Source organism: Crinia signifera, chromosome 1 (assembly GCF_055691185.1).
Source record: "Crinia signifera chromosome 1, ASM5569118v1, whole genome shotgun sequence".
NCBI lineage: Eukaryota > Metazoa > Chordata > Amphibia > Anura > Myobatrachidae > Crinia > Crinia signifera.
Window position 1 is genome coordinate 373960131 of NC_139217.1, and position 27590 is coordinate 373987720.

Here is a 27590-nt window from a genome sequence, read left to right on the forward strand (position 1 = left end):
CGAATCCAAAACAGGATTCACTGCACAGGGTGAATTATGTAATTGAATACCTGCCAATGTGTCTACCTCTGAATTTGCCCCAAAGTACAGTTGCCACAGGTTTTTGTTTTTTTCCTTAATTGCTCCACATACTCCCTCATGGAGCTGGTCGCTGATTTCAGGGCCAGGTATGGAAGCAAATTTATTTTATAGTATGTTTCATTTTATATATTTTAAAGTAATTTGAATGACATAAATTGGCCCTAATGCCCTGGCTGCAGAAGTGGCAGTATATGGGAATAATTTGATAATTGTTTGTTGCAGTCCTTCTGTTTTTGCAGTATTATATTTTCATACTATTATAATTACCAAATTGTTTATATAGTTTTTTTTTCCCATAGAAAATTGTTGCAAAATGGCTGGAACATAGAGCAAGAGCGCTAGAATTAACAGATAAGGTAAGTAATCATAGTCCAATAAAGTTTAAAGGTAGCTTTTTTTTTTTTTTTTTAAATACATCTGTTATAGATATTGTTATGGTGCCCATGCACTAGGGCGATATTGCATACAATCTTTCGATTTTGACCGCATCTGTGCGATAAATTGAACGATGGTATGCACGTCAAATGGGTCACCCGAGCGATGCGCAGGCCCACCGGTTGAATGTCTTGTCGATAGATATTATGTGCTGCATGAGCGATCGCAAGTGGTCGGCAGCAGGAGCACGGGATTCGGGGATAGGAGCGCTGGGCTGGCGGGGTCAACGGCGGCGGCAGAATTTGAAAAAACGATTTAAAACACTGGGCGACCCTCTGATTGGCTGAGAGCCCAGTGCATGATCTAAAGTCCACGGTCAAGAATACTGGCACATGTGCATCTACCTCCGGATCATGGACCCTCCTCCACTGGCAGGTTACACACTTGATCTAAACCCCCTCCTCAGTGCCAGGAGTCGGGGCCGGTTCCTGCAGCTTGCGGCAGATCTTGGTCCCCGTGGGTGGCCGAGTAAGAGGATGCAGGTCCCGTGACCACTCCTACTGCTCTCCATAGCCTTTTTGAAATAGGGATGCAGTGTTATTGGGTGCAGGGGAAGCTGTTGGTCCTAGAGGCCTCATAGCAGCTGCATCCCCTGGAACCATGTTTTGCAATGCAATGGGATGCAATCTAGTACAAAAAGTATGTGTAGCATCGCTGTGCGACGGCAATTGTACTGTATATGGGCACCTTAATCAGAAAACATGTATCTGGTTATGATCCCACTGTGCGACGGCAATTTTACCGTATATGGGCACCTTAATCAGAAAACAAGTATCTGGTTATGATCCGACTGTCACTATTGTAAAGCGCAACGGAATCTGCTGCGCTATATAAGAAACTGCAAATAAATAAATACTTACAGAATTACAGAACAATTGCAAAACAAACCCCCATCCCCCCCTTCCAAGGGACCATATATGAAACAGCCCTCCCCACTGACTATGGATTACCCCATTGGTCTTATATTATACCATCTTCCAGTGGCCATAGAGCCCTCCCCCCCTAAGTAACCATACACATTATCCCTTCCCTTTGCTGTGCTTCGATTTTCCACCACCAGTTTGCCATGGCTTATTCCCCCCTCCAGTGGCCATAGATTAATCTTCTTCCGATTTCCACCCCAGCCATTGATTGTCCCCCTTCCTCCCCACTAGCCATTGGCTGTTTTAACCCCCTCCCCCCCCCCCCCATGGACATAGATTACACCATCACAGTGCATATAGCCCCCCCCCCCCGCCCTTCCCCAATGCAGTAGTTTTCCACAGTCTGAACCTCCCCGCAGCACCCATAGATCTCCCCTGCCCATTGACCATAGTCTATACATCCCAGTCCTCGTGTGTAGATTGCAGCAGTCCATTTGCATAGTTATAGTGGCTGAATTGCTTTTCCCATGTGTGTGATGGTATTGCTTTGTTAGTTTTGTCTGTTTTCATTATTTTTTTATTTAATTTTAGGTCAACTGGCCTGAAAATGGTTATGAGATGGCAGAAGTATATTTTTTATCTAAGGATCCAGCAGACCTTGGCATTGCCTCCTCTTGGCTTTGGATACCGCTGGTGAGTGAAGACTGATATATTTTGTTTACTACTATTTTTATTCCATTAACTTCCTATCTATAGTTATGTTTGAACAATTTTGCCATGTTTCCATACCTTTTTATTTTCTGAAACTTGTCATTGTAAATATAATTTATACATTGCTATTTCTGTTTTTATAGGAAGAAGATCGTGATTGTGAGGAAGTACAACAGTTAATGAAGCTTGTCAGTAGTCTACAGGAGTTGGTTGATCTGTACAGGAAGTATAATTGTAGACTTGCCCTTTCTGATTTTGAAAAAGTAAATTTAATAGTCTGTGGTATCATCAATATTGCAGCTCTTTGCTTTCTACTCTATTTTGATACTAATCTGGTTATTTTAGGAAACTACAACTACAATTGTGTTCCGTATGTTGGATAAAGTCTTGGCTCCTGAGCTTATCCCATCCACTTTAGAAAAAGTTATTAGGCCCTATATGCATCAACATGGCCTCCAAGAAGAAGACCTTTTACTTCAGTACATTAAGGTAAAATCATATCTCTGGACAATAAAAACATGTTGGAAGCTTCACATTTTTAATGGTTGACTTTATTAATGCTCAGATTTGTATTTTAACAGGTTGCATGTCCCCATCATCTCATGTAGCATTGTAGTACACAGGCACTATGGCAATTGCTTGTTGTTTACTACTTTATTATCATTCTCCTGACTTTCTTTCTATCTTCGTCATGTGTGCACTTTAGGTTTGTTAAAGTAATTCATATACAGCGGTGTCAATAAATTTGCATACCCCCTTATGGGTGGTATTCAATGTTTAATTCCAAATTGTGGAAATGTTTCTGACCGTTGCAATTGTGGCCAATCTAATGTTATTTAAAACGAAGGTATTCTATTTTGAACTGCCTCATTGAATAGATTTGTGTAAATTTTAGAAATTTCAACACAAATGACTAGCCCCTAATTCTTTGAAAATCTTTGTGCTGTAAGTGAAGAGCAGGGAAGATTTAATCGAGATATTAGGGAGATGGAATGCAGATACCAGAGTTGGTTAAATGTCAGCAAGATAGCCGAATGATGTTGGATGCTGCACGTGATCTACAAGAAAATAAATGCAGTATTAAGACCTATAAACATGCAGAAAATAATTTTATGTCTTTTTCCATTAAGAAGAGTTAATGGAGTAATGAATTTCCATTGTTAATTTTGTGCACAAAACAATTGTTTTTTTTTGTTTGTTTTTTAATAAATGTTTCAACCAGAATATGTATTATGCTATTTCCCCAAGTTTTAGCATTCACTTTGTAAAAATCTGGTGGTCATACTTGAAATCGGCATGCCAAAAACAACAAGAATCAGTCCTGAAATTGCAGGCCATTTTAAATGACCCAGGCCTGTGTTCTTTTTCTACAACTTTTTTTCGGTGTTTGGAATTGGTTTAAAGGATTACTTTTTAATTAAATTCATATGTGTGTCTATATTATGTGATTTTATGTGTTTTTGGTTTATATTTTGTTAGGATTTGTTGGAGCGCTGCAATTCTCGTTCTGCATCCTTGTTTGAAACGGCTTGGGAAGCAAAGGCTATGGCTGTGATTAGCTGCATGTCCGATACAGATGTACGTTAACTCAAATTGAAATAGGTCAACAATAGGTGACATTATCTGTTTTACATTTTCTGACTTTTTATTATACATAACTTATTTTGCAGCTAATATTTGATGCTGTACTTCAAATAATGTATGGTGCTGTGTTGCCATGGAGTGACGCAGTGGAGCAGCTTGTTAAGCAGCATCTGGAGATGGACCACCCCAAGTAAGAAAAACAACTGTCAACGGCTATTGAATGTTTTATGGATTGTAAGATGTAGCACTCTGGATGTTCGGCTCGAGTGTTGCTTTCTCCCACAACAGAGGACGGCAGCATTCTGAGACGGTATATGTGATGAAAACAATCTAAATTTATTTCTACGTTACCTGACGAAGGGGAGCATGTTCATTGAAATACAAGCGAATGTCCAACTTCTACATTTAATAAAAATATTCTTAATTAAAATGTAGGTATCTCAACAAATAGCAGTGATTCTTGCCCCTTTGTATGATCAGGGTTGAAGATAAAACAGGTGAAACCCCTAATATATACCCCTAATATATATTAGCTATTACTTGGCTGTCCAGAGGCAGTTTCTTGGTCAGCTCTCTGCCAAGCTGGTGTCCGTTCTACACTGCATAAATTTGCTGGGCAGAATAGTATCTTGCTTTGATGCAATTCTATACATCCGCCTCAAGTGTGGACCTTACAGCTGTCGTTTCTTGCCTGTTGGTCTAGTACAAAACTCAAATTGGCATTAAATGTTTTTAGTTCTAGCATATATCTTGTCACTCATGGCTAATAAGACAAAAACCTGTAACAGGGTCAACCTTTATCGACCTGGCAGTGAACTATAGAGATTGTAGATGCCAAGGTGAAAGATTGGTGCGAAGTGACATAGGGTCTTTTGCAATTGATCTGTCAGGACCCATTTTTTCATCAGGACTCAGTTGACATTAATGGCATGATCCTCAAAGCTAGGAGCCTCCTTTTATAAAGGCCAGAAAAGCCATCTCTTGCTGTGAACAAAGTATGCACCTCAACGTCTAAATTCAATTTGACTCCTCCCCTGTCTGTCCTGCAGGACAGATTGGAGAGTGGGTTGAAATGAGCTTCACTGAAAGTTCAGGTTTCAGACCTTTTAAATCTTCTTCCACAGTAAGTTGGCTATCATCTCTGAAGTTCATTCTTTTCTTCTGGGCGTAGTTCATGTCCAACTACTCTTTAATCCCATTGTTTCATGGGTTCTCCATTTGGTTCTGACAGCATTTTAAAAGCCACCTTTTGAACCTATGAACATTGACTTTGTAACCAAAAAAAAAACAAAACATTTTTTTACTGGCCTTTCCATCTACCCGGGTTTTGTAATTGACAGGTTGTTATTAGCACCATTACTTGTTTGTCATCATGATAGGACAGTTCTACGCACCAGAGCTTATATACAGCTGGAGGTTTTCTTTATCTAATACCCCGTTCAGACAGAAAAGCATGAAAATCCCGGCAAATACACGGCATTTCAATTGCCGGGTCATTTTGCAGAGAGCAGCCTGACCCCCCTTTATAAAGAAGAACAAATTACCGGGTTGAAAATTTCTACCCGGTAATTTTCCGAATAACACGGGTATTTTTTCTGTGTGAAAGGTAAATCCTGTGTCCTTGACCCTGGTAAATTCCAGGATTGGAGATTTTATTTTCTGTCTGAAAGGGGTATTAGACAGGATATTTCAGATTTTTTGTGCACAGCAATAGCTAAACATATCCTAACTTAAGGGGCATAAGTCAAAACTGTGGTGATTTGCCATTTGAAATGTAGAGGAGGAAAATTCAGATCATATCCGGGACTCTCATAGCAAGGCATGCATGAAGTGGCACAATTTAGACTATATAGTGCAGATCTACACTATATAGTCTTGGCTGCCCTCTCTATTTGGCTACCGATTTTCGCTCACACGGGAGCGTGCATCTGCAGCGCATTGGGCTCGCAAGCCCTAAAAAAGCATGCGATATGGCTTCTGATGTTCACTATATCGGCAACATCGGAAGCCATATCTGCCTGTGTGTACACACTATTAGTTAGCTTTTATGCCTTCTCCTTAAATCGCGCTTTCTATTCAATATGGTATCAGGTTAATCCCAAAAATCTTAAATTTGTATTTTTATTTTTTCTTCATTAAAATACATTTCAAATAATATCAATTTAACATAAGTACACATTGAAAGAGGTTTAAGGTCGCAAGCTGGGAATGAGCAGACCACTCTTTAATGAGAAAATTACTTGGTACTATCTCCCCTTTGTTGTAAGCTAATATTTTATTTTATAATTAGAGTGAAATTACTGCAGGAGAGCTACAGACTCATGGAGATGAACAAACTTCTGCGAGACTATGGAATAAGGGGTTTTAATTTTTCAAATGATAAACAAATAATGGTGAGCTACTCATTAATTTATGAACAGAGCTGTATTAATACTGGTAATTGGGATTCTGGGATTCAACTAGCTTATTTTTTTTTTAGGGTTTAATAAAATACATCCTGAAACAAGATTCCCCATCATCATTGGAGGATGTATTAAAAATTGCCCAAGCATATAGGTTGCCTACAGTAGATGTCTACATCTTCAGAATTGTGCAGCTAATTTACATGAAAAGGGTAAGTTTTTGTGGTGTACTTTTCTCTATTCGTGTGACATGACTTGCCATTATGCGGAGGAAATATAACCAACAACCACATATAAAACAAAACAAAATTGCTCAACTGGGATGCAACTGTTTGTAGTGCAGCACATTAATAATTTATTTTTGTTGGTGCTTTTTATTTTGAGATGAGTACAAAGGAAATATTCATCAGAACAATATCGACACAGTGGTAGATAAAAATAGCACAGACTGTCAATACATCAACAGCATGTTATTTTAAGATTTATTTTGTGAAAAGTGAGGGGGATGAAGAGAATAACGTGCATGTCACTGGGAAGTAAAACTAAAGAAAGAACCATAGGTCAGGTTATAGTAATGGATTTGAATGAGGTAACAGTATTTACACCAACTACAGTAGTGGGTGTACGGGGAAGGCCAGTGCATACCAACAAGCTTATTACACTGTAGAAGTTGGAGAGTTATATATATATATAAATAAATCAAAGGTTTATTGTGTAATCCATTACACAATAAACCTTTGACTTTCAGTATGCACCAAGACCGCGGGAGTGACAGTGCTTGTTTGAACCGTGGATTACAATTCTTTCTCCCACCGAGCACCCGCGGCAGCTGTAATTTCTTAACCGGGAGTGCCAGGCTGACCCGTCTTATATATTTATATATATATATATATATATATATATATATATATATATATATATATATATAATCTCCCCAATATTCCAATTCGCGCTATAGCCTCTTTCACAAATATGTACAGTATACAATATATTGCAATTTGATGCTCGGCAGCCTCACCACTAGGTTCCCTGAGGGATAGGGAACAAACAATGCCCAATATTTTTACCCAATAGTGATATGGCGCCTAAACCAAAGTCCAAATGCACTCTTGCAAGTTCCACATCCAGTGTACTAAGCAGGAGATGTTTTCCCAATAATTGTTTATTTTTCTTCACAGGGTTGTCAAGGTAAAAAACGCTTGTAGAAAATCCTAATGGTTTTTCTAGCTATTGTGCATTTGCCAGTAGTAAAAATATATGAAATAAGCTTGTTTTTCTTATACCCCTGAAGTAGAATAGGAAGGCATAATATTGCACTTCAAAGTGAGAGGTTAAACTTAACATCTAGAATCTGCTCAATATAGGTAAAAACATCTCCCAAATTCTGTTGTTAAAATAATCCTTGTGTCCACATGCCATCTGATACAAAGGCTATGAGGTAGGGATCATCTTGAATATCCTTTTCGGCACAAGGTTCCAGGTTTACGCGAAGACCCCCTAGCCGGGACAGGCGGCGGCATCAGCCATGAACCCGATCACCATCTCCCCCCTGGCTGATAATCCACTGGCCCAGGCAGGATCCCTGGCCGTGTCACCAGGCTGCACCACCTGGCTAAGACAATGAGGGATTTCTGGCCTGCAGGATGCTGCCGCTGTCCTCCAGCAGACTGCAGGAGCTAGCCTGCCCCCCATCCGATACTCCAGCTTCGGGCAAACCCAGCGGCGGTGGTCCCCATTGGAGCAGGTACTGCTACTCTATCGGCCCAGAGAGGGACCAACTCCGGCCCCACGGATTCTCCTCCAGCCTCACTGACTCTCCCCCCCCCCCCCCCCCCCATGCTGGCTCTGGTATGCTGCCATACCTGTTTGCCCCTCCACTGCTGATGGCTGCCTAGGATCTGTGCCGCTACCCAAACTATGTGCCCCGTGTCTCCCTGTCAAGTTCTATATCTGTCCAGTTTTTTTTAATTTCGAACTATCTGGCTGTTGCAATCACCAAGTGCCGCTGCTGAATGGCTGCCTGGGTTCTGTACAGCTTAGTAAATGTTCCCCATCTCCGTGTCCCTCATCAGGATACATTTAGTGCATACCTGTACGTGTGATATATATCTGTACAGTCACTGTCTTACTTGTTCACACCCTGGCTGTTGTGCAGCAATCCAAATCTAATTCCTAGGGGGGTATTCAATGATTGTCGACCTCCCGCAGCCATCTCCCGACGGGGGAGATGGCTGCGGGGCCCTATTCAATGCTGTCTTCCCCGACAGCATTGAACAGGGGTTCTCCGCAGAACGAGCCCGACATCACAAGCTGTCGGGCTCGTTCTGCCGAGAAAAGCCGGAAATAGGCGAGCTCCCGGCCGGAGCTTGTCTATTTCCGTCCTCAGCTCGTGGCCACGACCCCTTCTCGACGCTCAACGACTGGGACATTGAATCCCGACCGCCGAGCTCACGTCGAGCAAAGCGAGAACGGGACAGGGGCACGGCTGTCGAGCTTGCTAGACAGTCGTACCCCTGACATTGAATACCCCCCCTAGTATATGCAATAAAACAGATTCTGATATTTTTTAAGGCATATTCTAATAACAGTGGTAATAGGATTTTGGCACTCACCAATAAATCCCATTCTCTGATTCCATAGGGAAATTGTAACCATAGTATCCATTTAGTGACTGTGTATGTGGCTATGATGCTAAATTGAGGAAAAATATCTAAGTCTGAATTGCTGTCTGGTATAGCTACTGTGTCATCCTATGCTCTTCATGACACAGCACAAATGGATAGGTACATGAGAAATGCATGTCTTTTACTAAAAGAAAAGGAAAATAAATTACATTGTGTCAAAACATGCTTTAAATCATTACACTTTTGCGTTTAGGGTGTGGTATGACACTCAGATGGTCAGGATTAGTCATTAGTCCAACATGGGAATCCCGACTGCCGGTACTCCGATGGGTTGACGAACATTACAAAGTCACTTGCTGGTTCGCCATGAGAGGGTCTTGGTGGATCGCTGCGCTCGTTCCAGATTCTATTCTCCCTTGTGTGGGTCATGGACCTCCACGAGAGAGAATAGCACTTCTCTGTTGCGATCCAAACTGATGACCATCGTAAGTCCAACTGTCAAAAAGTCATCCTTTACCTTTTGCGTTTATTGGTTGTGCTGCAAAACTTGATTTACAATCAACTTTCTCAATCTTTAAGGTAAAAAATTAATTTTATGTTCCTCTTTTCCAAATTCTCTTTGAGTACATTTAAGGCCCATACACACTTGAAGATTTTCATTTCAAAAGACTTTGCCAAAATCTTTGATAGCTATATCTTTCACCAGAGTAGTGCGTACACACTGAGCTATTTTCCCCAAAGAGCGAGACATTTTCAGGAGCCGAAAGACTTTGCTGAAAATCTTTCATTATAAATGGGCTGGGTTTGAATTCCAAGGGTTCCATATATATATACAGTATATCGGTGGCAGTGGGCATATAAATATATAAACATTGGTGGGCAGTGTTGGCACTAATGTATGCATTGCTGGCACAGACCAGCAATATATACGTTACCGCCAACACTGCCCACCAATGTTTATATATTTATATGCCCACTGCCACAAATGTATATTTATTAAATGACCCCCCCCCCCTTATTTGCCCCTGGAGCGACTCGGAGGCCATCACCGCATCACCCTCCAGCCCCTTCCCTCCCTCGGAGAGATGTGGCCGCATAATTTCCCCGTGGAGCAACGCAGCAACCCCCCCCCCAGTGGAGTGGGTAAGCGCCAAAGCGCCCTCCCTCCCCGCCTGGGGCACCCCGTGCCCTACACTATCCATGGCCGTCCCCAGCAGATAGCGACGCACACAGCTGCCCACCAATGTATTTAAATGCACCAACAATATATTATAATATATCATATAATATATATATAATATATATTAATATATTATATATATATAATATATATATATATGGGATGCAGTTAAGATCCCGGTGGTCGAGATCCCGGCGTTCAGAATCCCGACGCCGAAATCCCGACATATTCTCCCTTCGGGGGTGTCCACGACACCCCTGGAGGAAGAATAATTTAGTGTGCCGAGCGTAGCGAGGCACCGGGCCCGCTGCGTGGCGAGCGCAGCGAGCCCGCAAGGGGGGGCGATCCACGTCCCCCCCTTGTCGGGATTTCGGCGGTCGGGATTCTGAACGCCGGGATCCCGACCGCCGGGATTCAATACTGAATCTATATATATATATATATATATATATATATATATATATATATATATATATATATATATATATATATATATATATATATATATATATATATATATGTATGTATGTATGTGTATGTATATATATATATATATATGTATGTATATATATATATATATATGTATGTATATATATATGTATATATGTATATATATATGTATATATATATATATGTAATGTACAATATCTCCAGAATTTGCGCTATGCTGTATTGGTCGCTTGATAACACTTAATCCCCTACTAGAGAGATCAAATAGCAAATATCCAAACCAAAAGTGTTATATAGCGCCCTGTGTATTGGTCAGGATAATTCCTGTCTTTCCTTTACAATATCAAATGGACCATAAACAATTTCAAAGTAAAAAACATTTATTTAAAACATTTTAAAACAGAAACCTCATAATGCTTTATGAATGGTTCTTCTAATACAGGTGTATTCTTGGTTTATGGATCACAAAAGTAGTCAATGGTTACCCAACGCGTTTCGTCTCTTTATGAGACTTCATCAGGGGTGTAAATAGTATTGTAGTGAATCTACAAAGAGTGGAACATAGTTTTAAAAAAAAAAGCATAACATAGCTTAACATAACATAGGAAAGACACGTACAAGAATATACAATAGTACATGATATTTGGAATCAAATTCGGAGGAAAAAGAAGGAGGAGAACAGAGGAAGACAAAAGATGTAAATAATTTTGACACAGGTATATTCTGGCAGACCATAATTTGTCATTTCGTGGATGAATAAGTGTAAAACGAGGAAAACTCTGCACCCAAAGTTGATATTAGGTGTGAAAGGGCACCACTCTTAGGCGTATAGTCAAATGAAATATGATGGTACTGTACCTTCTAAATTCTCTAATCAACAGTTTAGTACGATTGTAGTGGTAGTTGGTCCGGTTAGAGATTCAAATAATATACTGGAAGTGGATATAGACACAAATGTGAGTCCTAGGTTTTACCTATGGTCCCAATTGTTTAATAAATGATGTTTAATTAAGGTACTATACCTTATTAAGTCTTTTAATATGGGCAACTTTGTTGATTAGTAGTGTGTGTTCAAGCTGTTAGGCTGGAATGGATAAGATATATTTATATATATATATATATATACATATATACATATACATATCAATGATCCTATTGAATTTAACTAAAACAATTAAATAATTGCATAATTACCTACGGTGAATTGGACCCGAATATCTTTAGTTTGAGAAATGATATTTGAGAAACAAACGGTGTCCGATAGGGGATTTGTAGAACTTCAATTAGATTCTTCGAATATTAAGATACCTGATAGTATGTCATAAAAGAGAGTATATTTTTATATTTAATTTGAAATGACTCCCATAATGTAGCTGGTAAGTGAATAATGTAAATAAGGTAAGGTTGTACATACCGTTAATAGAGATAATTCGCTCTAAATCGATGGTCGGTTTTTAGGTAAAGAATTATGGTCCCATTAAAATATAATCAGGGATGAACTGTGAGATAAATTATATAATCCTAATTAGTGTGATAATTATATTTGTGGTTTATATTAACAATTGATCAATAATATATCTATCATACCTCTAGTTTTAATATGCGATCTCCTTGATGTAAATTCGATGATCTTAAGTAAGTTCAAAACAAAATCTTAAGGGCGATGGGCAGTGCCCAATTTAAAATTAGTGAAACTTCTATTGGATTGGTTCGGGTAGTTATATACCTAATAATATAATTAGAGAAAACGATGTTAATTGATTTTTAGTTTTTATAATTCCCATAATAATACTGGCTGGTAAATTAAATATAATTATACATACCGTATAGTGAGATAGTTCACTCTAAAAGAGTGGTATGTTTTATAGTATTGAAGTGCAGTCCCCTTATAATATAAACAGGGAAAATCTGTGAAATATTAAATAATTCCTAATTAGTATATTAGCAATGGTGGTAATTAAGTGTTCTTAGTGATCAATAATTATATATCATACCTCCAATATCCTAATTGCGGTCTCCTTGAAGAACACAGGGGTTTGGATGTGGTCTAATAAGAGGAAAATAACCTACCCAATAAAAATAAATTAATTAAGTGTTTCCTTATAAGTGTTAAATTAACCCAAAATAATTGATAATAAAGTTACCTTTCTGGCTCCTGGAGGTGTGTGTTCTCCTGTGTCCAAACACCAAGTGAATTCCCATCTGCCCTGGCTAGGGTATATATAGGGAGTGACTAGTGACATCACTTCCTGTGTAAATTAATTGTGGTTTTTAATTTTAATTAATTATAAATAGATGGGATGATGTTAATTTTAGTCATATGTGTGATTTAAGATCAACTGCTTTTCATTAAATTTTTTTAAAAATGATTTTTTATAAGTTATTAAGAATAGTCATATTGTTTATTCTTTAGATGATAATAATTCATAGGATGTCCCAATCGTCTAAGTGCTTAAAGGTTTTTAGTCCCAAATAACGGGGTTGAGTACCTAATTGTGTTCCTTATCTGTCCTCATAGCGTGGCTTGCGTTCCACCTGTCCGATGGTGGAACGCACAGCCATTACTATGGACTTTAATGCAGTGGTATCGTTACCCTGTATAAGTCTTTTCTTAAAGTCTATTGTATAAAAATGGGACGGATTGTCGTTAGGCGCTTCACCTTGTAATAGGTGGAGCGCTCTATCAGTTTTGCGGATAAGGCGATAGTGTATCTTGTGGCAATTAGTCTTATGCGTTCCACCTAATAATAGGTGGAACGCACCGCCATTTTGGAGCGGAATGGCTAATAAGAGTTAGATAGTGACGCTTCTAGTATCGCTCACATGGGGCGGATACTTTTTGCGTTCCTCCTTAATTATAGGTGAAGCGCACCACCATTTTAGAGTGGGAGGGAAAGCTGGAAATGACAATCTTATGGAAAGGGCGGATGTCTTTGTGCGTTCCACCTTATTAAAGGTGGAGCGCACTACCATTTTAGAGCGGAGATGCTGATATTAACGCTTCTGTGGATCTTAATCAAAAAACTACCTTTTGCGTTCCACCTTATAACGGGTGGAACGCACCGCCATTTTAATGTGGATAAATTCATCAATTGAGCATAATTAGGGGGCTACAAATTGGATTAGTTAATAATTATACGTTTCACTGTATTAAAGAGTGGTACCTAAGTATAGGCTGGGTTCTCTTATTTACATACCTAAATATGAAATGGTATGGGTTGCTTATATGTCATATATGATGGGCATTAATGGGATCATAATCCTTAAATAATCCAGATGATATTAGATTTGTAAATGGCCCTGGGACGGATTTGAATATGGTCATGAGGCACAAAACTTAATTAGAAGGATCATCAGTGAATTCATTCGGTAACATTTGGATACCCTTAAATCGAGAGGAAATCCCTAGATTACGAATTAATAATAATCCTTCCTTAAATAATGAATTAGATGCATTAAGTAGCTTATGGGATGGTTCAACCTATTGGGACTTGAAGCTAAACCCTGGGTGCAGTGTTTTTCCGGTCCATATTGATTGCATAATCTACATTTTACAATCTCATTAATAATATAGGGACAGTCAATCTTTTGACCCTACATTATTCAACAACATTATTAATCATTTAGAGGCGGTCGGTTTTTTTGACATAACATATCGTTGGCTCAATACACATATAATAGATATATTAGATATATTGTATACAGTAGATATCTTATTGCATCATTATTAACGTAGAGGTGGTCAGTTTTTAGACCATATATCATCCCTCAACGTCATTACTTACATAGATTTATAATAATACCATCATAACCATTGACCCACTGTACATACAATAGTTATAGAGGCCTTCAGTAGGGCTCGTAATACAAAAATAATAATAATAAGACATTTTTTGCATAGTTTGTGATAAAAGAATAATAATTGTATATCTTGCACATAGCTCCAATCAATACATTCCAAAGATACAGATCAAATAATAATTGCATTAGTTGAAATAATGCAATATTAGCGTGGTTGCAGCATGTCATATAAACAGGTATTGGAATGTTAATATCCTTAAAGGGTTAGGTGTTTTCTTATTTTTATAAATTTTACAAGAAGGGAGTGATTTCAATGTTTTCATTAAGGCCTTTAGGGGCCAATGAATCGAGAGAGAAGATCCAAAAAGATTCCCTCATGGTTAGCTGTTTCTCCCTGTCACCACCCCTAGGGTTCTCTTTGACATGTTCCAGTACGGAAAACTTGAATGTACTAATATCAGAATTATGTTTTTGTTCAAAATGCCTGGGAAGGCTATGTGTTTGAACTTTTCTTTTAATATTTCGTAAGTGTTCTTGGATTCTGATTTTCAAATTCCTTTTAGTCTTTCCTACATATGACATGCCGCACCCACACTTTACAATATATACCACAAAAGTTGTATTGCAAGTCACTATGCTATTCATTTTGTAGTCTCTTTTTAAGTGATCTGGTATACCTGGGCCCTGTTTATCAATGTGTTTGCAGCAAATGCACTTGTTGCAGGGATATAGACCCCTACGATCAAATACACTTGGCTGTAAGTTGGTATTTGGAATTTCCGCTTGTTTTAGTTGGCTAGGTGCAAGGATACTTTTTAAATTTTTTGCTCTTTTGTAAATTATATCAGGTTTGGCTGAAAGGTGTGGCCCTAAGACCGGGTCCATCTGTAACAGGTGCCAATGTTTTTCAACACATCTTTTGATGTGTTTATTTTCTTGGCTGTACTGTGTGATAAAAGGTCTCCTTTTTTGGGGGGGTTGTCTAATTTTAGTTTCAAGCAAATCTTGTCTATTTAGTATTGCTGCTCTTTCTTGGTCTTTAAGGAGGTCTGCCTTTTTATAGCCCTTTTCAATGAAATTAAGTAGTAGTGTTTCGGACTGTGCCCAATAAGTTTGTATTGAACTACAGTTTTTTCTAATCCTGACAAACTGGGCATAAGGGACATTAGTTTTCCATTTGTCCAAATGGCAGCTATTAGCAGGTATATAGCTATTGGCGTCGGTTTTTTTGAAAAAGGTTTTGGTGCAGATCTTATTTTCCAAATTGGCAGTTAGTACAATGTCCAAATAGTCAATTTCTGCTTTATGTTCCTTATGGGTAAACTTAAGGTTATATTCGTTGTTTTGTAAACTTAAGATAAATGTTTCCAGGCTGATTGTATCGCCGTCCCAAATGACTATTAAATCATCTATATATCTTTTATACAATTTGATGTTATTGACTTTATAACCTTCTCCATCGTACAATGTCGTTTGTTCCCAACTGTCCATGAAGATGTTTGCGTATGATGGCGCAAATTTGGTGCCCATCGCCGTTCCCTGTTTTTGGACATAGTGGACTTTATTAAATTCAAAATGGTTGTGATTGAGAACAAAGGAGATTCCATCGAGTATGAATGATCTCTCGTTTGTGGTTACATCAGGGTCATTCAGTAATACATTTTCTACTGCTTGAATCCCTTTGGAATGGGGTATGCAGGTGTAAAGGGCTTGGACGTCTATAGTGGCCCATCTGAATGTGGATTCCCAACTAAAATCTTCCAATTCACGTAGTATCTGGGTAGAGTCTTTTAAATAAGATTTCTGTTTTTTCACATAGGGTTGTAGGCGTAAATCCAAATAGTGCGACAGGTTGGCAGTCAGAGATTCCATACCTGCGACGATGGGGCGACCTGGGGGGTTAGTTTTATCTTTGTGTATCTTGGGGATGTGATACAATATGGGAATTCTTGGATTTTTTACATATAAGAAGTCGAACTCCTTTTTGCAAATAATGCCATCTTTATGGGCCTTGTATAATAAAACATAGAGTTTATCTTTGTATATGTCTATCGGATTGGAATCCAATTTTTCGTAGGTGTTGGGGTCATTGATTAAGTTTTGGGCCTCTGAAAGATAATTAGTCCTGTCCTGTATCACCACAGCTCCCCCTTTATCAGCAATTTTAATTACAATATCATCATCGTTTTTTAGCTCTTTTATTGCTTTTTGTTCTTGGGGTGTGAGGTTACAATGCTTATGATCTTTGATTTTTAGTTTTTTTAAATCATCTTTAACTAGTTCATAAAACATTTCAATATGGGGTCCCTTAGATTCAACAGGGTAGAACTTTGAAGGGAGAGCTACCAAAGGTTTGGACTCATCAGTGTCTTTAACTGGATTTTTCAAAAAGTGTCTCTCTAGAGTTAACCTCCTAACGTATTTGTTGAGGTCAACAAACAGGTCAAATTTTCTTGAATGTTGGTCAGGCGCAAATTTAAGACCCTTGCTCAATACCTGGACCTGGGTTTGAGAAAGGGTCTTCTGAGAAAGGTTGACGATTCCTGTGTTTGTTCTCTCAGAAAGTGGGTGGTCCTTTTCTTTTTGGGGGAACTTTCGGCCGCCTCTCTTTCCCCTTCTCCTAGGGATCTTTTCATACTCATTGGTGAATCTAACCTTTGGTATAACGTTTCTTTCCCTTGTACGTGTGGAAAAACCGTATCTCTTTTCTCTAAAAAATTATGACCAGGGGAGGGTGATCTTAAATTCTCATATTTATTGTGAGTTTCAGGATAGTATGTTCGTCTGGGAGACGCATACCTTTTATTTTGTTCTCCTCTATTATAGTGGCGGACAGGGGATCTATATCTATTTCTTTCATATCTATGAAATGAATTCTTTCTTTTGTGGTATGAGTTATGTCGGTAAGGTTGGGTCTCTCGGTTGTAGGTAAAGACCTCATCATTTCTGTCTCTGTAATTCCTAGAGAATTTACGTGGGCGTGGGGGGTAGGTGTTATAGTTGTTGTTATCAACCTGAGTCCAATTATAGACTTTTCCTTTTTCGTAATCATGTTTATCTCTTATAAACTTTTTTTGTTTTCTAGAGATGATTTCAGTTTCAAGGTGATCTATTTTTCCTTGAAGATCTGATACATCCTTTTTAAAATCCTCATTGTTCTCAAAGTTTAACAGAGTGGATTCTAATTTTTTGATGTCATCCTCTACTTTAATGAGTTCTTTTTTTCTTTCATTAGTTATAAGGGATATAAGTTTAGTAGAGCAATCGTCAAGAATTTTACTCCAATTGCTCATAAATTCTTCATTTTCCTGGCCCATAGTGGGTTTTTTAATTATGCGCAGGCCTCTAGGTATTCTGCCAACTTCTAGGTATTTTTCTAATGTAATCAATTCATACCATGCTTTTAGTTCTTTTGATGCTAGTTTTTCCATTTGGTTGAGGAGATCATAATATTCTTCCTCCGTTCCCTCCATCTGTTCTCCAACAACATTATCCTCCATAAATATAGTTTTACATTTTTGGTTCCTATTGGACCTATCCCTAAAGATGGGCATTATTAGGCAAGCTGCAGTCTGGAGATGACTAGTAGACCCCACAATATAATGTACAATATCTCCAGAATTTGCGCTATGCTGTATTGGTCGCTTGATAACACTTAATCCCCTACTAGAGAGATCAAATAGCAAATATCCAAACCAAAAGTGTTATATAGCGCCCTGTGTATTGGTCAGGATAATTCCTGTCTTTCCTTTACAATATCAAATGGACCATAAACAATTTCAAAGTAAAAAACATTTATTTAAAACATTTTAAAAACAGAAACCTCATAATGCTTTATGAATGGTTCTTCTAATACAGGTGTATTCTTGGTTTATGGATCACAAAAGTAGTCAATGGTTACCCAACGCGTTTCGTCTCTTTATGAGACTTCATCAGGGGTGTAAATAGTATTGTAGTGAATCTACAAAGAGTGGAACATAGTTTTAAAAAAAAAAGCATAACATAGCTTAACATAACATAGGAAAGACACGTACAAGAATATACAATAGTACATGATATTTGGAATCAAATTCGGAGGAAAAAGAAGGAGGAGAACAGAGGAAGACAAAAGATGTAAATAATTTTGACACAGGTATATTCTGGCAGACCATAATTTGTCATTTCGTGGATGAATAAGTGTAAAACGAGGAAAACTCTGCACCCAAAGTTGATATTAGGTGTGAAAGGGCACCACTCTTAGGCGTATAGTCAAATGAAATATGATGGTACTGTACCTTCTAAATTCTCTAATCAACAGTTTAGTACGATTGTAGTGGTAGTTGGTCCGGTTAGAGATTCAAATAATATACTGGAAGTGGATATAGACACAAATGTGAGTCCTAGGTTTTACCTATGGTCCCAATTGTTTAATAAATGATGTTTAATTAAGGTACTATACCTTATTAAGTCTTTTAATATGGGCAACTTTGTTGATTAGTAGTGTGTGTTCAAGCTGTTAGGCTGGAATGGATAAGATATATTTATATATATATATATATATACATATATACATATACATATCAATGATCCTATTGAATTTAACTAAAACAATTAAATAATTGCATAATTACCTACGGTGAATTGGACCCGAATATCTTTAGTTTGAGAAATGATATTTGAGAAACAAACGGTGTCCGATAGGGGATTTGTAGAACTTCAATTAGATTCTTCGAATATTAAGATACCTGATAGTATGTCATAAAAGAGAGTATATTTTTATATTTAATTTGAAATGACTCCCATAATGTAGCTGGTAAGTGAATAATGTAAATAAGGTAAGGTTGTACATACCGTTAATAGAGATAATTCGCTCTAAATCGATGGTCGGTTTTTAGGTAAAGAATTATGGTCCCATTAAAATATAATCAGGGATGAACTGTGAGATAAATTATATAATCCTAATTAGTGTGATAATTATATTTGTGGTTTATATTAACAATTGATCAATAATATATCTATCATACCTCTAGTTTTAATATGCGATCTCCTTGATGTAAATTCGATGATCTTAAGTAAGTTCAAAACAAAATCTTAAGGGCGATGGGCAGTGCCCAATTTAAAATTAGTGAAACTTCTATTGGATTGGTTCGGGTAGTTATATACCTAATAATATAATTAGAGAAAACGATGTTAATTGATTTTTAGTTTTTATAATTCCCATAATAATACTGGCTGGTAAATTAAATATAATTATACATACCGTATAGTGAGATAGTTCACTCTAAAAGAGTGGTATGTTTTATAGTATTGAAGTGCAGTCCCCTTATAATATAAACAGGGAAAATCTGTGAAATATTAAATAATTCCTAATTAGTATATTAGCAATGGTGGTAATTAAGTGTTCTTAGTGATCAATAATTATATATCATACCTCCAATATCCTAATTGCGGTCTCCTTGAAGAACACAGGGGTTTGGATGTGGTCTAATAAGAGGAAAATAACCTACCCAATAAAAATAAATTAATTAAGTGTTTCCTTATAAGTGTTAAATTAACCCAAAATAATTGATAATAAAGTTACCTTTCTGGCTCCTGGAGGTGTGTGTTCTCCTGTGTCCAAACACCAAGTGAATTCCCATCTGCCCTGGCTAGGGTATATATAGGGAGTGACTAGTGACATCACTTCCTGTGTAAATTAATTGTGGTTTTTAATTTTAATTAATTATAAATAGATGGGATGATGTTAATTTTAGTCATATGTGTGATTTAAGATCAACTGCTTTTCATTAAATTTTTTTAAAAATGATTTTTTATAAGTTATTAAGAATAGTCATATTGTTTATTCTTTAGATGATAATAATTCATAGGATGTCCCAATCGTCTAAGTGCTTAAAGGTTTTTAGTCCCAAATAACGGGGTTGAGTACCTAATTGTGTTCCTTATCTGTCCTCATAGCGTGGCTTGCGTTCCACCTGTCCGATGGTGGAACGCACAGCCATTACTATGGACTTTAATGCAGTGGTATCGTTACCCTGTATAAGTCTTTTCTTAAAGTCTATTGTATAAAAATGGGACGGATTGTCGTTAGGCGCTTCACCTTGTAATAGGTGGAGCGCTCTATCAGTTTTGCGGATAAGGCGATAGTGTATCTTGTGGCAATTAGTCAGTAACTTTGAGAACAATGAGGATTTTAAAAAGGATGTATCAGATCTTCAAGGAAAAATAGATCACCTTGAAACTGAAATCATCTCTAGAAAACAAAAAAAGTTTATAAGAGATAAACATGATTACGAAAAAGGAAAAGTCTATAATTGGACTCAGGTTGATAACAACAACTATAACACCTACCCCCCACGCCCACGTAAATTCTCTAGGAATTACAGAGACAGAAATGATGAGGTCTTTACCTACAACCGAGAGACCCAACCTTACCGACATAACTCATACCACAAAAGAAAGAATTCATTTCATAGATATGAAAGAAATAGATATAGATCCCCTGTCCGCCACTATAATAGAGGAGAACAAAATAAAAGGTATGCGTCTCCCAGACGAACATACTATCCTGAAACTCACAATAAATATGAGAATTTAAGATCACCCTCCCCTGGTCATAATTTTTTAGAGAAAAGAGATACGGTTTTTCCACACGTACAAGGGAAAGAAACGTTATACCAAAGGTTAGATTCACCAATGAGTATGAAAAGATCCCTAGGAGAAGGGGAAAGAGAGGCGGCCGAAAGTTCCCCCAAAAAGAAAAGGACCACCCACTTTCTGAGAGAACAAACACAGGAATCGTCAACCTTTCTCAGAAGACCCTTTCTCAAACCCAGGTCCAGGTATTGAGCAAGGGTCTTAAATTTGCGCCTGACCAACATTCAAGAAAATTTGACCTGTTTGTTGACCTCAACAAATACGTTAGGAGGTTAACTCTAGAGAGACACTTTTTGAAAAATCCAGTTAAAGACACTGATGAGTCCAAACCTTTGGTAGCTCTCCCTTCAAAGTTCTACCCTGTTGAATCTAAGGGACCCCATATTGAAATGTTTTATGAACTAGTTAAAGATGATTTAAAAAAACTAAAAATCAAAGATCATAAGCATTGTAACCTCACACCCCAAGAACAAAAAGCAATAAAAGAGCTAAAAAACGATGATGATATTGTAATTAAAATTGCTGATAAAGGGGGAGCTGTGGTGATACAGGACAGGACTAATTATCTTTCAGAGGCCCAAAACTTAATCAATGACCCCAACACCTACGAAAAATTGGATTCCAATCCGATAGACATATACAAAGATAAACTCTATGTTTTATTATACAAGGCCCATAAAGATGGCATTATTTGCAAAAAGGAGTTCGACTTCTTATATGTAAAAAATCCAAGAATTCCCATATTGTATCACATCCCCAAGATACACAAAGATAAAACTAACCCCCCAGGTCGCCCCATCGTCGCAGGTATGGAATCTCTGACTGCCAACCTGTCGCACTATTTGGATTTACGCCTACAACCCTATGTGAAAAAACAGAAATCTTATTTAAAAGACTCTACCCAGATACTACGTGAATTGGAAGATTTTAGTTGGGAATCCACATTCAGATGGGCCACTATAGACGTCCAAGCCCTTTACACCTGCATACCCCATTCCAAAGGGATTCAAGCAGTAGAAAATGTATTACTGAATGACCCTGATGTAACCACAAACGAGAGATCATTCATACTCGATGGAATCTCCTTTGTTCTCAATCACAACCATTTTGAATTTAATAAAGTCCACTATGTCCAAAAACAGGGAACGGCGATGGGCACCAAATTTGCGCCATCATACGCAAACATCTTCATGGACAGTTGGGAACAAACGACATTGTACGATGGAGAAGGTTATAAAGTCAATAACATCAAATTGTATAAAAGATATATAGATGATTTAATAGTCATTTGGGACGGCGATACAATCAGCCTGGAAACATTTATCTTAAGTTTACAAAACAACGAATATAACCTTAAGTTTACCCATAAGGAACATAAAGCAGAAATTGACTATTTGGACATTGTACTAACTGCCAATTTGGAAAATAAGATCTGCACCAAAACCTTTTTCAAAAAAACCGACGCCAATAGCTATATACCTGCTAATAGCTGCCATTTGGACAAATGGAAAACTAATGTCCCTTATGCCCAGTTTGTCAGGATTAGAAAAAACTGTAGTTCAATACAAACTTATTGGGCACAGTCCGAAACACTACTACTTAATTTCATTGAAAAGGGCTATAAAAAGGCAGACCTCCTTAAAGACCAAGAAAGAGCAGCAATACTAAATAGACAAGATTTGCTTGAAACTAAAATTAGACAACCCCCCCAAAAAAGGAGACCTTTTATCACACAGTACAGCCAAGAAAATAAACACATCAAAAGATGTGTTGAAAAACATTGGCACCTGTTACAGATGGACCCGGTCTTAGGGCCACACCTTTCAGCCAAACCTGATATAATTTACAAAAGAGCAAAAAATTTAAAAAGTATCCTTGCACCTAGCCAACTAAAACAAGCGGAAATTCCAAATACCAACTTACAGCCAAGTGTATTTGATCGTAGGGGTCTATATCCCTGCAACAAGTGCATTTGCTGCAAACACATTGATAAACAGGGCCCAGGTATACCAGATCACTTAAAAAGAGACTACAAAATGAATAGCATAGTGACTTGCAATACAACTTTTGTGGTATATATTGTAAAGTGTGGGTGCGGCATGTCATATGTAGGAAAGACTAAAAGGAATTTGAAAATCAGAATCCAAGAACACTTACGAAATATTAAAAGAAAAGTTCAAACACATAGCCTTCCCAGGCATTTTGAACAAAAACATAATTCTGATATTAGTACATTCAAGTTTTCCGTACTGGAACATGTCAAAGAGAACCCTAGGGGTGGTGACAGGGAGAAACAGCTAACCATGAGGGAATCTTTTTGGATCTTCTCTCTCGATTCATTGGCCCCTAAAGGCCTTAATGAAAACATTGAAATCACTCCCTTCTTGTAAAATTTATAAAAATAAGAAAACACCTAACCCTTTAAGGATATTAACATTCCAATACCTGTTTATATGACATGCTGCAACCACGCTAATATTGCATTATTTCAACTAATGCAATTATTATTTGATCTGTATCTTTGGAATGTATTGATTGGAGCTATGTGCAAGATATACAATTATTATTCTTTTATCACAAACTATGCAAAAAATGTCTTATTATTATTATTTTTGTATTACGAGCCCTACTGAAGGCCTCTATAACTATTGTATGTACAGTGGGTCAATGGTTATGATGGTATTATTATAAATCTATGTAAGTAATGACGTTGAGGGATGATATATGGTCTAAAAACTGACCACCTCTACGTTAATAATGATGCAATAAGATATCTACTGTATACAATATATCTAATATATCTATTATATGTGTATTGAGCCAACGATATGTTATGTCAAAAAAACCGACCGCCTCTAAATGATTAATAATGTTGTTGAATAATGTAGGGTCAAAAGATTGACTGTCCCTATATTATTAATGAGATTGTAAAATGTAGATTATGCAATCAATATGGACCGGAAAAACACTGCACCCAGGGTTTAGCTTCAAGTCCCAATAGGTTGAACCATCCCATAAGCTACTTAATGCATCTAATTCATTATTTAAGGAAGGATTATTATTAATTCGTAATCTAGGGATTTCCTCTCGATTTAAGGGTATCCAAATGTTACCGAATGAATTCACTGATGATCCTTCTAATTAAGTTTTGTGCCTCATGACCATATTCAAATCCGTCCCAGGGCCATTTACAAATCTAATATCATCTGGATTATTTAAGGATTATGATCCCATTAATGCCCATCATATATGACATATAAGCAACCCATACCATTTCATATTTAGGTATGTAAATAAGAGAACCCAGCCTATACTTAGGTACCACTCTTTAATACAGTGAAACGTATAATTATTAACTAATCCAATTTGTAGCCCCCTAATTATGCTCAATTGATGAATTTATCCACATTAAAATGGCGGTGCGTTCCACCCGTTATAAGGTGGAACGCAAAAGGTAGTTTTTTGATTAAGATCCACAGAAGCGTTAATATCAGCATCTCCGCTCTAAAATGGTAGTGCGCTCCACCTTTAATAAGGTGGAACGCACAAAGACATCCGCCCTTTCCATAAGATTGTCATTTCCAGCTTTCCCTCCCACTCTAAAATGGTGGTGCGCTTCACCTATAATTAAGGAGGAACGCAAAAAGTATCCGCCCCATGTGAGCGATACTAGAAGCGTCACTATCTAACTCTTATTAGCCATTCCGCTCCAAAATGGCGGTGCGTTCCACCTATTATTAGGTGGAACGCATAAGACTAATTGCCACAAGATACACTATCGCCTTATCCGCAAAACTGATAGAGCGCTCCACCTATTACAAGGTGAAGCGCCTAACGACAATCCGTCCCATTTTTATACAATAGACTTTAAGAAAAGACTTATACAGGGTAACGATACCACTGCATTAAAGTCCATAGTAATGGCTGTGCGTTCCACCATCGGACAGGTGGAACGCAAGCCACGCTATGAGGACAGATAAGGAACACAATTAGGTACTCAACCCCGTTATTTGGGACTAAAAACCTTTAAGCACTTAGACGATTGGGACATCCTATGAATTATTATCATCTAAAGAATAAACAATATGACTATTCTTAATAACTTATAAAAAATCATTTTTAAAAAAATTTAATGAAAAGCAGTTGATCTTAAATCACACATATGACTAAAATTAACATCATCCCATCTATTTATAATTAATTAAAATTAAAAACCACAATTAATTTACACAGGAAGTGATGTCACTAGTCACTCCCTATATATACCCTAGCCAGGGCAGATGGGAATTCACTTGGTGTTTGGACACAGGAGAACACACACCTCCAGGAGCCAGAAAGGTAACTTTATTATCAATTATTTTGGGTTAATTTAACACTTATAAGGAAACACTTAATTAATTTATTTTTATTGGGTAGGTTATTTTCCTCTTATTAGACCACATCCAAACCCCTGTGTTCTTCAAGGAGACCGCAATTAGGATATTGGAGGTATGATATATAATTATTGATCACTAAGAACACTTAATTACCACCATTGCTAATATACTAATTAGGAATTATTTAATATTTCACAGATTTTCCCTGTTTATATTATAAGGGGACTGCACTTCAATACTATAAAACATACCACTCTTTTAGAGTGAACTATCTCACTATACGGTATGTATAATTATATTTAATTTACCAGCCAGTATTATTATGGGAATTATAAAAACTAAAAATCAATTAACATCGTTTTCTCTAATTATATTATTAGGTATATAACTACCCGAACCAATCCAATAGAAGTTTCACTAATTTTAAATTGGGCACTGCCCATCGCCCTTAAGATTTTGTTTTGAACTTACTTAAGATCATCGAATTTACATCAAGGAGATCGCATATTAAAACTAGAGGTATGATAGATATATTATTGATCAATTGTTAATATAAACCACAAATATAATTATCACACTAATTAGGATTATATAATTTATCTCACAGTTCATCCCTGATTATATTTTAATGGGACCATAATTCTTTACCTAAAAACCGACCATCGATTTAGAGCGAATTATCTCTATTAACGGTATGTACAACCTTACCTTATTTACATTATTCACTTACCAGCTACATTATGGGAGTCATTTCAAATTAAATATAAAAATATACTCTCTTTTATGACATACTATCAGGTATCTTAATATTCGAAGAATCTAATTGAAGTTCTACAAATCCCCTATCGGACACCGTTTGTTTCTCAAATATCATTTCTCAAACTAAAGATATTCGGGTCCAATTCACCGTAGGTAATTATGCAATTATTTAATTGTTTTAGTTAAATTCAATAGGATCATTGATATGTATATGTATATATGTATATATATATATATATATAAATATATCTTATCCATTCCAGCCTAACAGCTTGAACACACACTACTAATCAACAAAGTTGCCCATATTAAAAGACTTAATAAGGTATAGTACCTTAATTAAACATCATTTATTAAACAATTGGGACCATAGGTAAAACCTAGGACTCACATTTGTGTCTATATCCACTTCCAGTATATTATTTGAATCTCTAACCGGACCAACTACCACTACAATCGTACTAAACTGTTGATTAGAGAATTTAGAAGGTACAGTACCATCATATTTCATTTGACTATACGCCTAAGAGTGGTGCCCTTTCACACCTAATATCAACTTTGGGTGCAGAGTTTTCCTCGTTTTACACTTATTCATCCACGAAATGACAAATTATGGTCTGCCAGAATATACCTGTGTCAAAATTATTTACATCTTTTGTCTTCCTCTGTTCTCCTCCTTCTTTTTCCTCCGAATTTGATTCCAAATATCATGTACTATTGTATATTCTTGTACGTGTCTTTCCTATGTTATGTTAAGCTATGTTATGCTTTTTTTTTTAAAACTATGTTCCACTCTTTGTAGATTCACTACAATACTATTTACACCCCTGATGAAGTCTCATAAAGAGACGAAACGCGTTGGGTAACCATTGACTACTTTTGTGATCCATAAACCAAGAATACACCTGTATTAGAAGAACCATTCATAAAGCATTATGAGGTTTCTGTTTTAAAATGTTTTAAATAAATGTTTTTTACTTTGAAATTGTTTATGGTCCATTTGATATTGTAAAGGAAAGACAGGAATTATCCTGACCAATACACAGGGCGCTATATAACACTTTTGGTTTGGATATATATATATGTGTATATATATTGTTAACGGTGATTAAAATATAACCAGAGTGACGATAAGTGAAAAGCGTTGGTTACGTAATAAGTCCGCAACCAACGTACCCTTTATACCTAACTGCGTGCGAACAAAACGTAGCGCAGCGCAGCGTACAGTCTATTGTATGTTATACACCAAGAACCGGTATCTTAAGATGAGATCCTTTCGCAGGACTTTGTCTTCAATTGTGCGAATATACCTTAACGGACAGAGTCCGCAATGTGAGGACAGAGTCCTTAATGTACCTTATCGCTATAATGCGAATAACTAGACACGACCACTGAATAGAAGTAAGGAGGTTAGAACTCCGTAAAAAGATTGTATTAAAGTCCCTAATGGACAAAAGGGGGTTACAGAAATAAGAATAAACAGGTATAACAAGTGATACAATACAATAACAATGAATACTAAACAAACTCTACTAAGGGGAAAGAATACAAATACAAAACACAATCAGCCAACAATAAGTACAAGGATAAATACCGTGATAAATGCAACCGTTACCCGTCTCACTCTAGTATGCGAAGCGCAGTCCGGTCAGAGCTCACTACCGTTCAGGAATGAGCGATAGTCCGGTAGG

At 37.1% G+C, this 27590-nt stretch overlaps 3 protein-coding genes across 7 annotated transcripts in view; 2 read left to right on the top strand and 1 right to left on the bottom strand.

Annotated features, from left to right (window-relative positions):
* The window catches only part of KNTC1 (kinetochore associated 1), a 227099-nt gene that overhangs the window by 74135 nt on the left and 125374 nt on the right, over positions 1-27590 (top strand). Inside the window, exons 23-30 of the mRNA XM_083151336.1 lie at positions 381-437; positions 1971-2072; positions 2234-2353; positions 2436-2579; positions 3570-3668; positions 3761-3864; positions 5965-6067; positions 6154-6288. Of these exons, the coding sequence (XP_083007462.1) occupies positions 381-437; positions 1971-2072; positions 2234-2353; positions 2436-2579; positions 3570-3668; positions 3761-3864; positions 5965-6067; positions 6154-6288 (864 nt within the window). The remainder of the gene's footprint in view (positions 1-380; positions 438-1970; positions 2073-2233; positions 2354-2435; positions 2580-3569; positions 3669-3760; positions 3865-5964; positions 6068-6153; positions 6289-27590) is intronic.
* On the bottom strand, positions 10535-16424 carry LOC146011157 (uncharacterized). Of its 3 annotated transcripts, none has more exons than XM_083151343.1 (3): positions 11918-16424; positions 11525-11829; positions 10535-11414 (listed from the first exon to the last, which is right to left on the bottom strand). In XM_083151343.1, exon 1 carries the CDS (start codon positions 16421-16423, stop codon positions 14423-14425), a length of 2001 nt encoding a protein of 666 aa, XP_083007469.1. In that variant the 5' UTR covers position 16424; the 3' UTR covers positions 10535-11414; positions 11525-11829; positions 11918-14422. The 3 variants fall into 3 exon arrangements, with proteins under 3 accessions (XP_083007469.1, XP_083007470.1, XP_083007467.1); XM_083151344.1 differs by having other exon boundaries at positions 11525-11638; positions 11745-16424; XM_083151341.1 differs by having other exon boundaries at positions 11525-16424.
* On the top strand, positions 20393-26942 carry LOC146011121 (uncharacterized). Of its 3 annotated transcripts, none has more exons than XM_083151340.1 (3): positions 20393-25832; positions 25939-26052; positions 26163-26942. In XM_083151340.1, exon 1 carries the CDS (start codon positions 21154-21156, stop codon positions 23152-23154), a length of 2001 nt encoding a protein of 666 aa, XP_083007466.1. In that variant the 5' UTR covers positions 20393-21153; the 3' UTR covers positions 23155-25832; positions 25939-26052; positions 26163-26942. The 3 variants fall into 3 exon arrangements, with proteins under 3 accessions (XP_083007466.1, XP_083007465.1, XP_083007464.1); XM_083151339.1 differs by having other exon boundaries at positions 20393-25659; positions 25748-26052; XM_083151338.1 differs by having other exon boundaries at positions 20393-26052.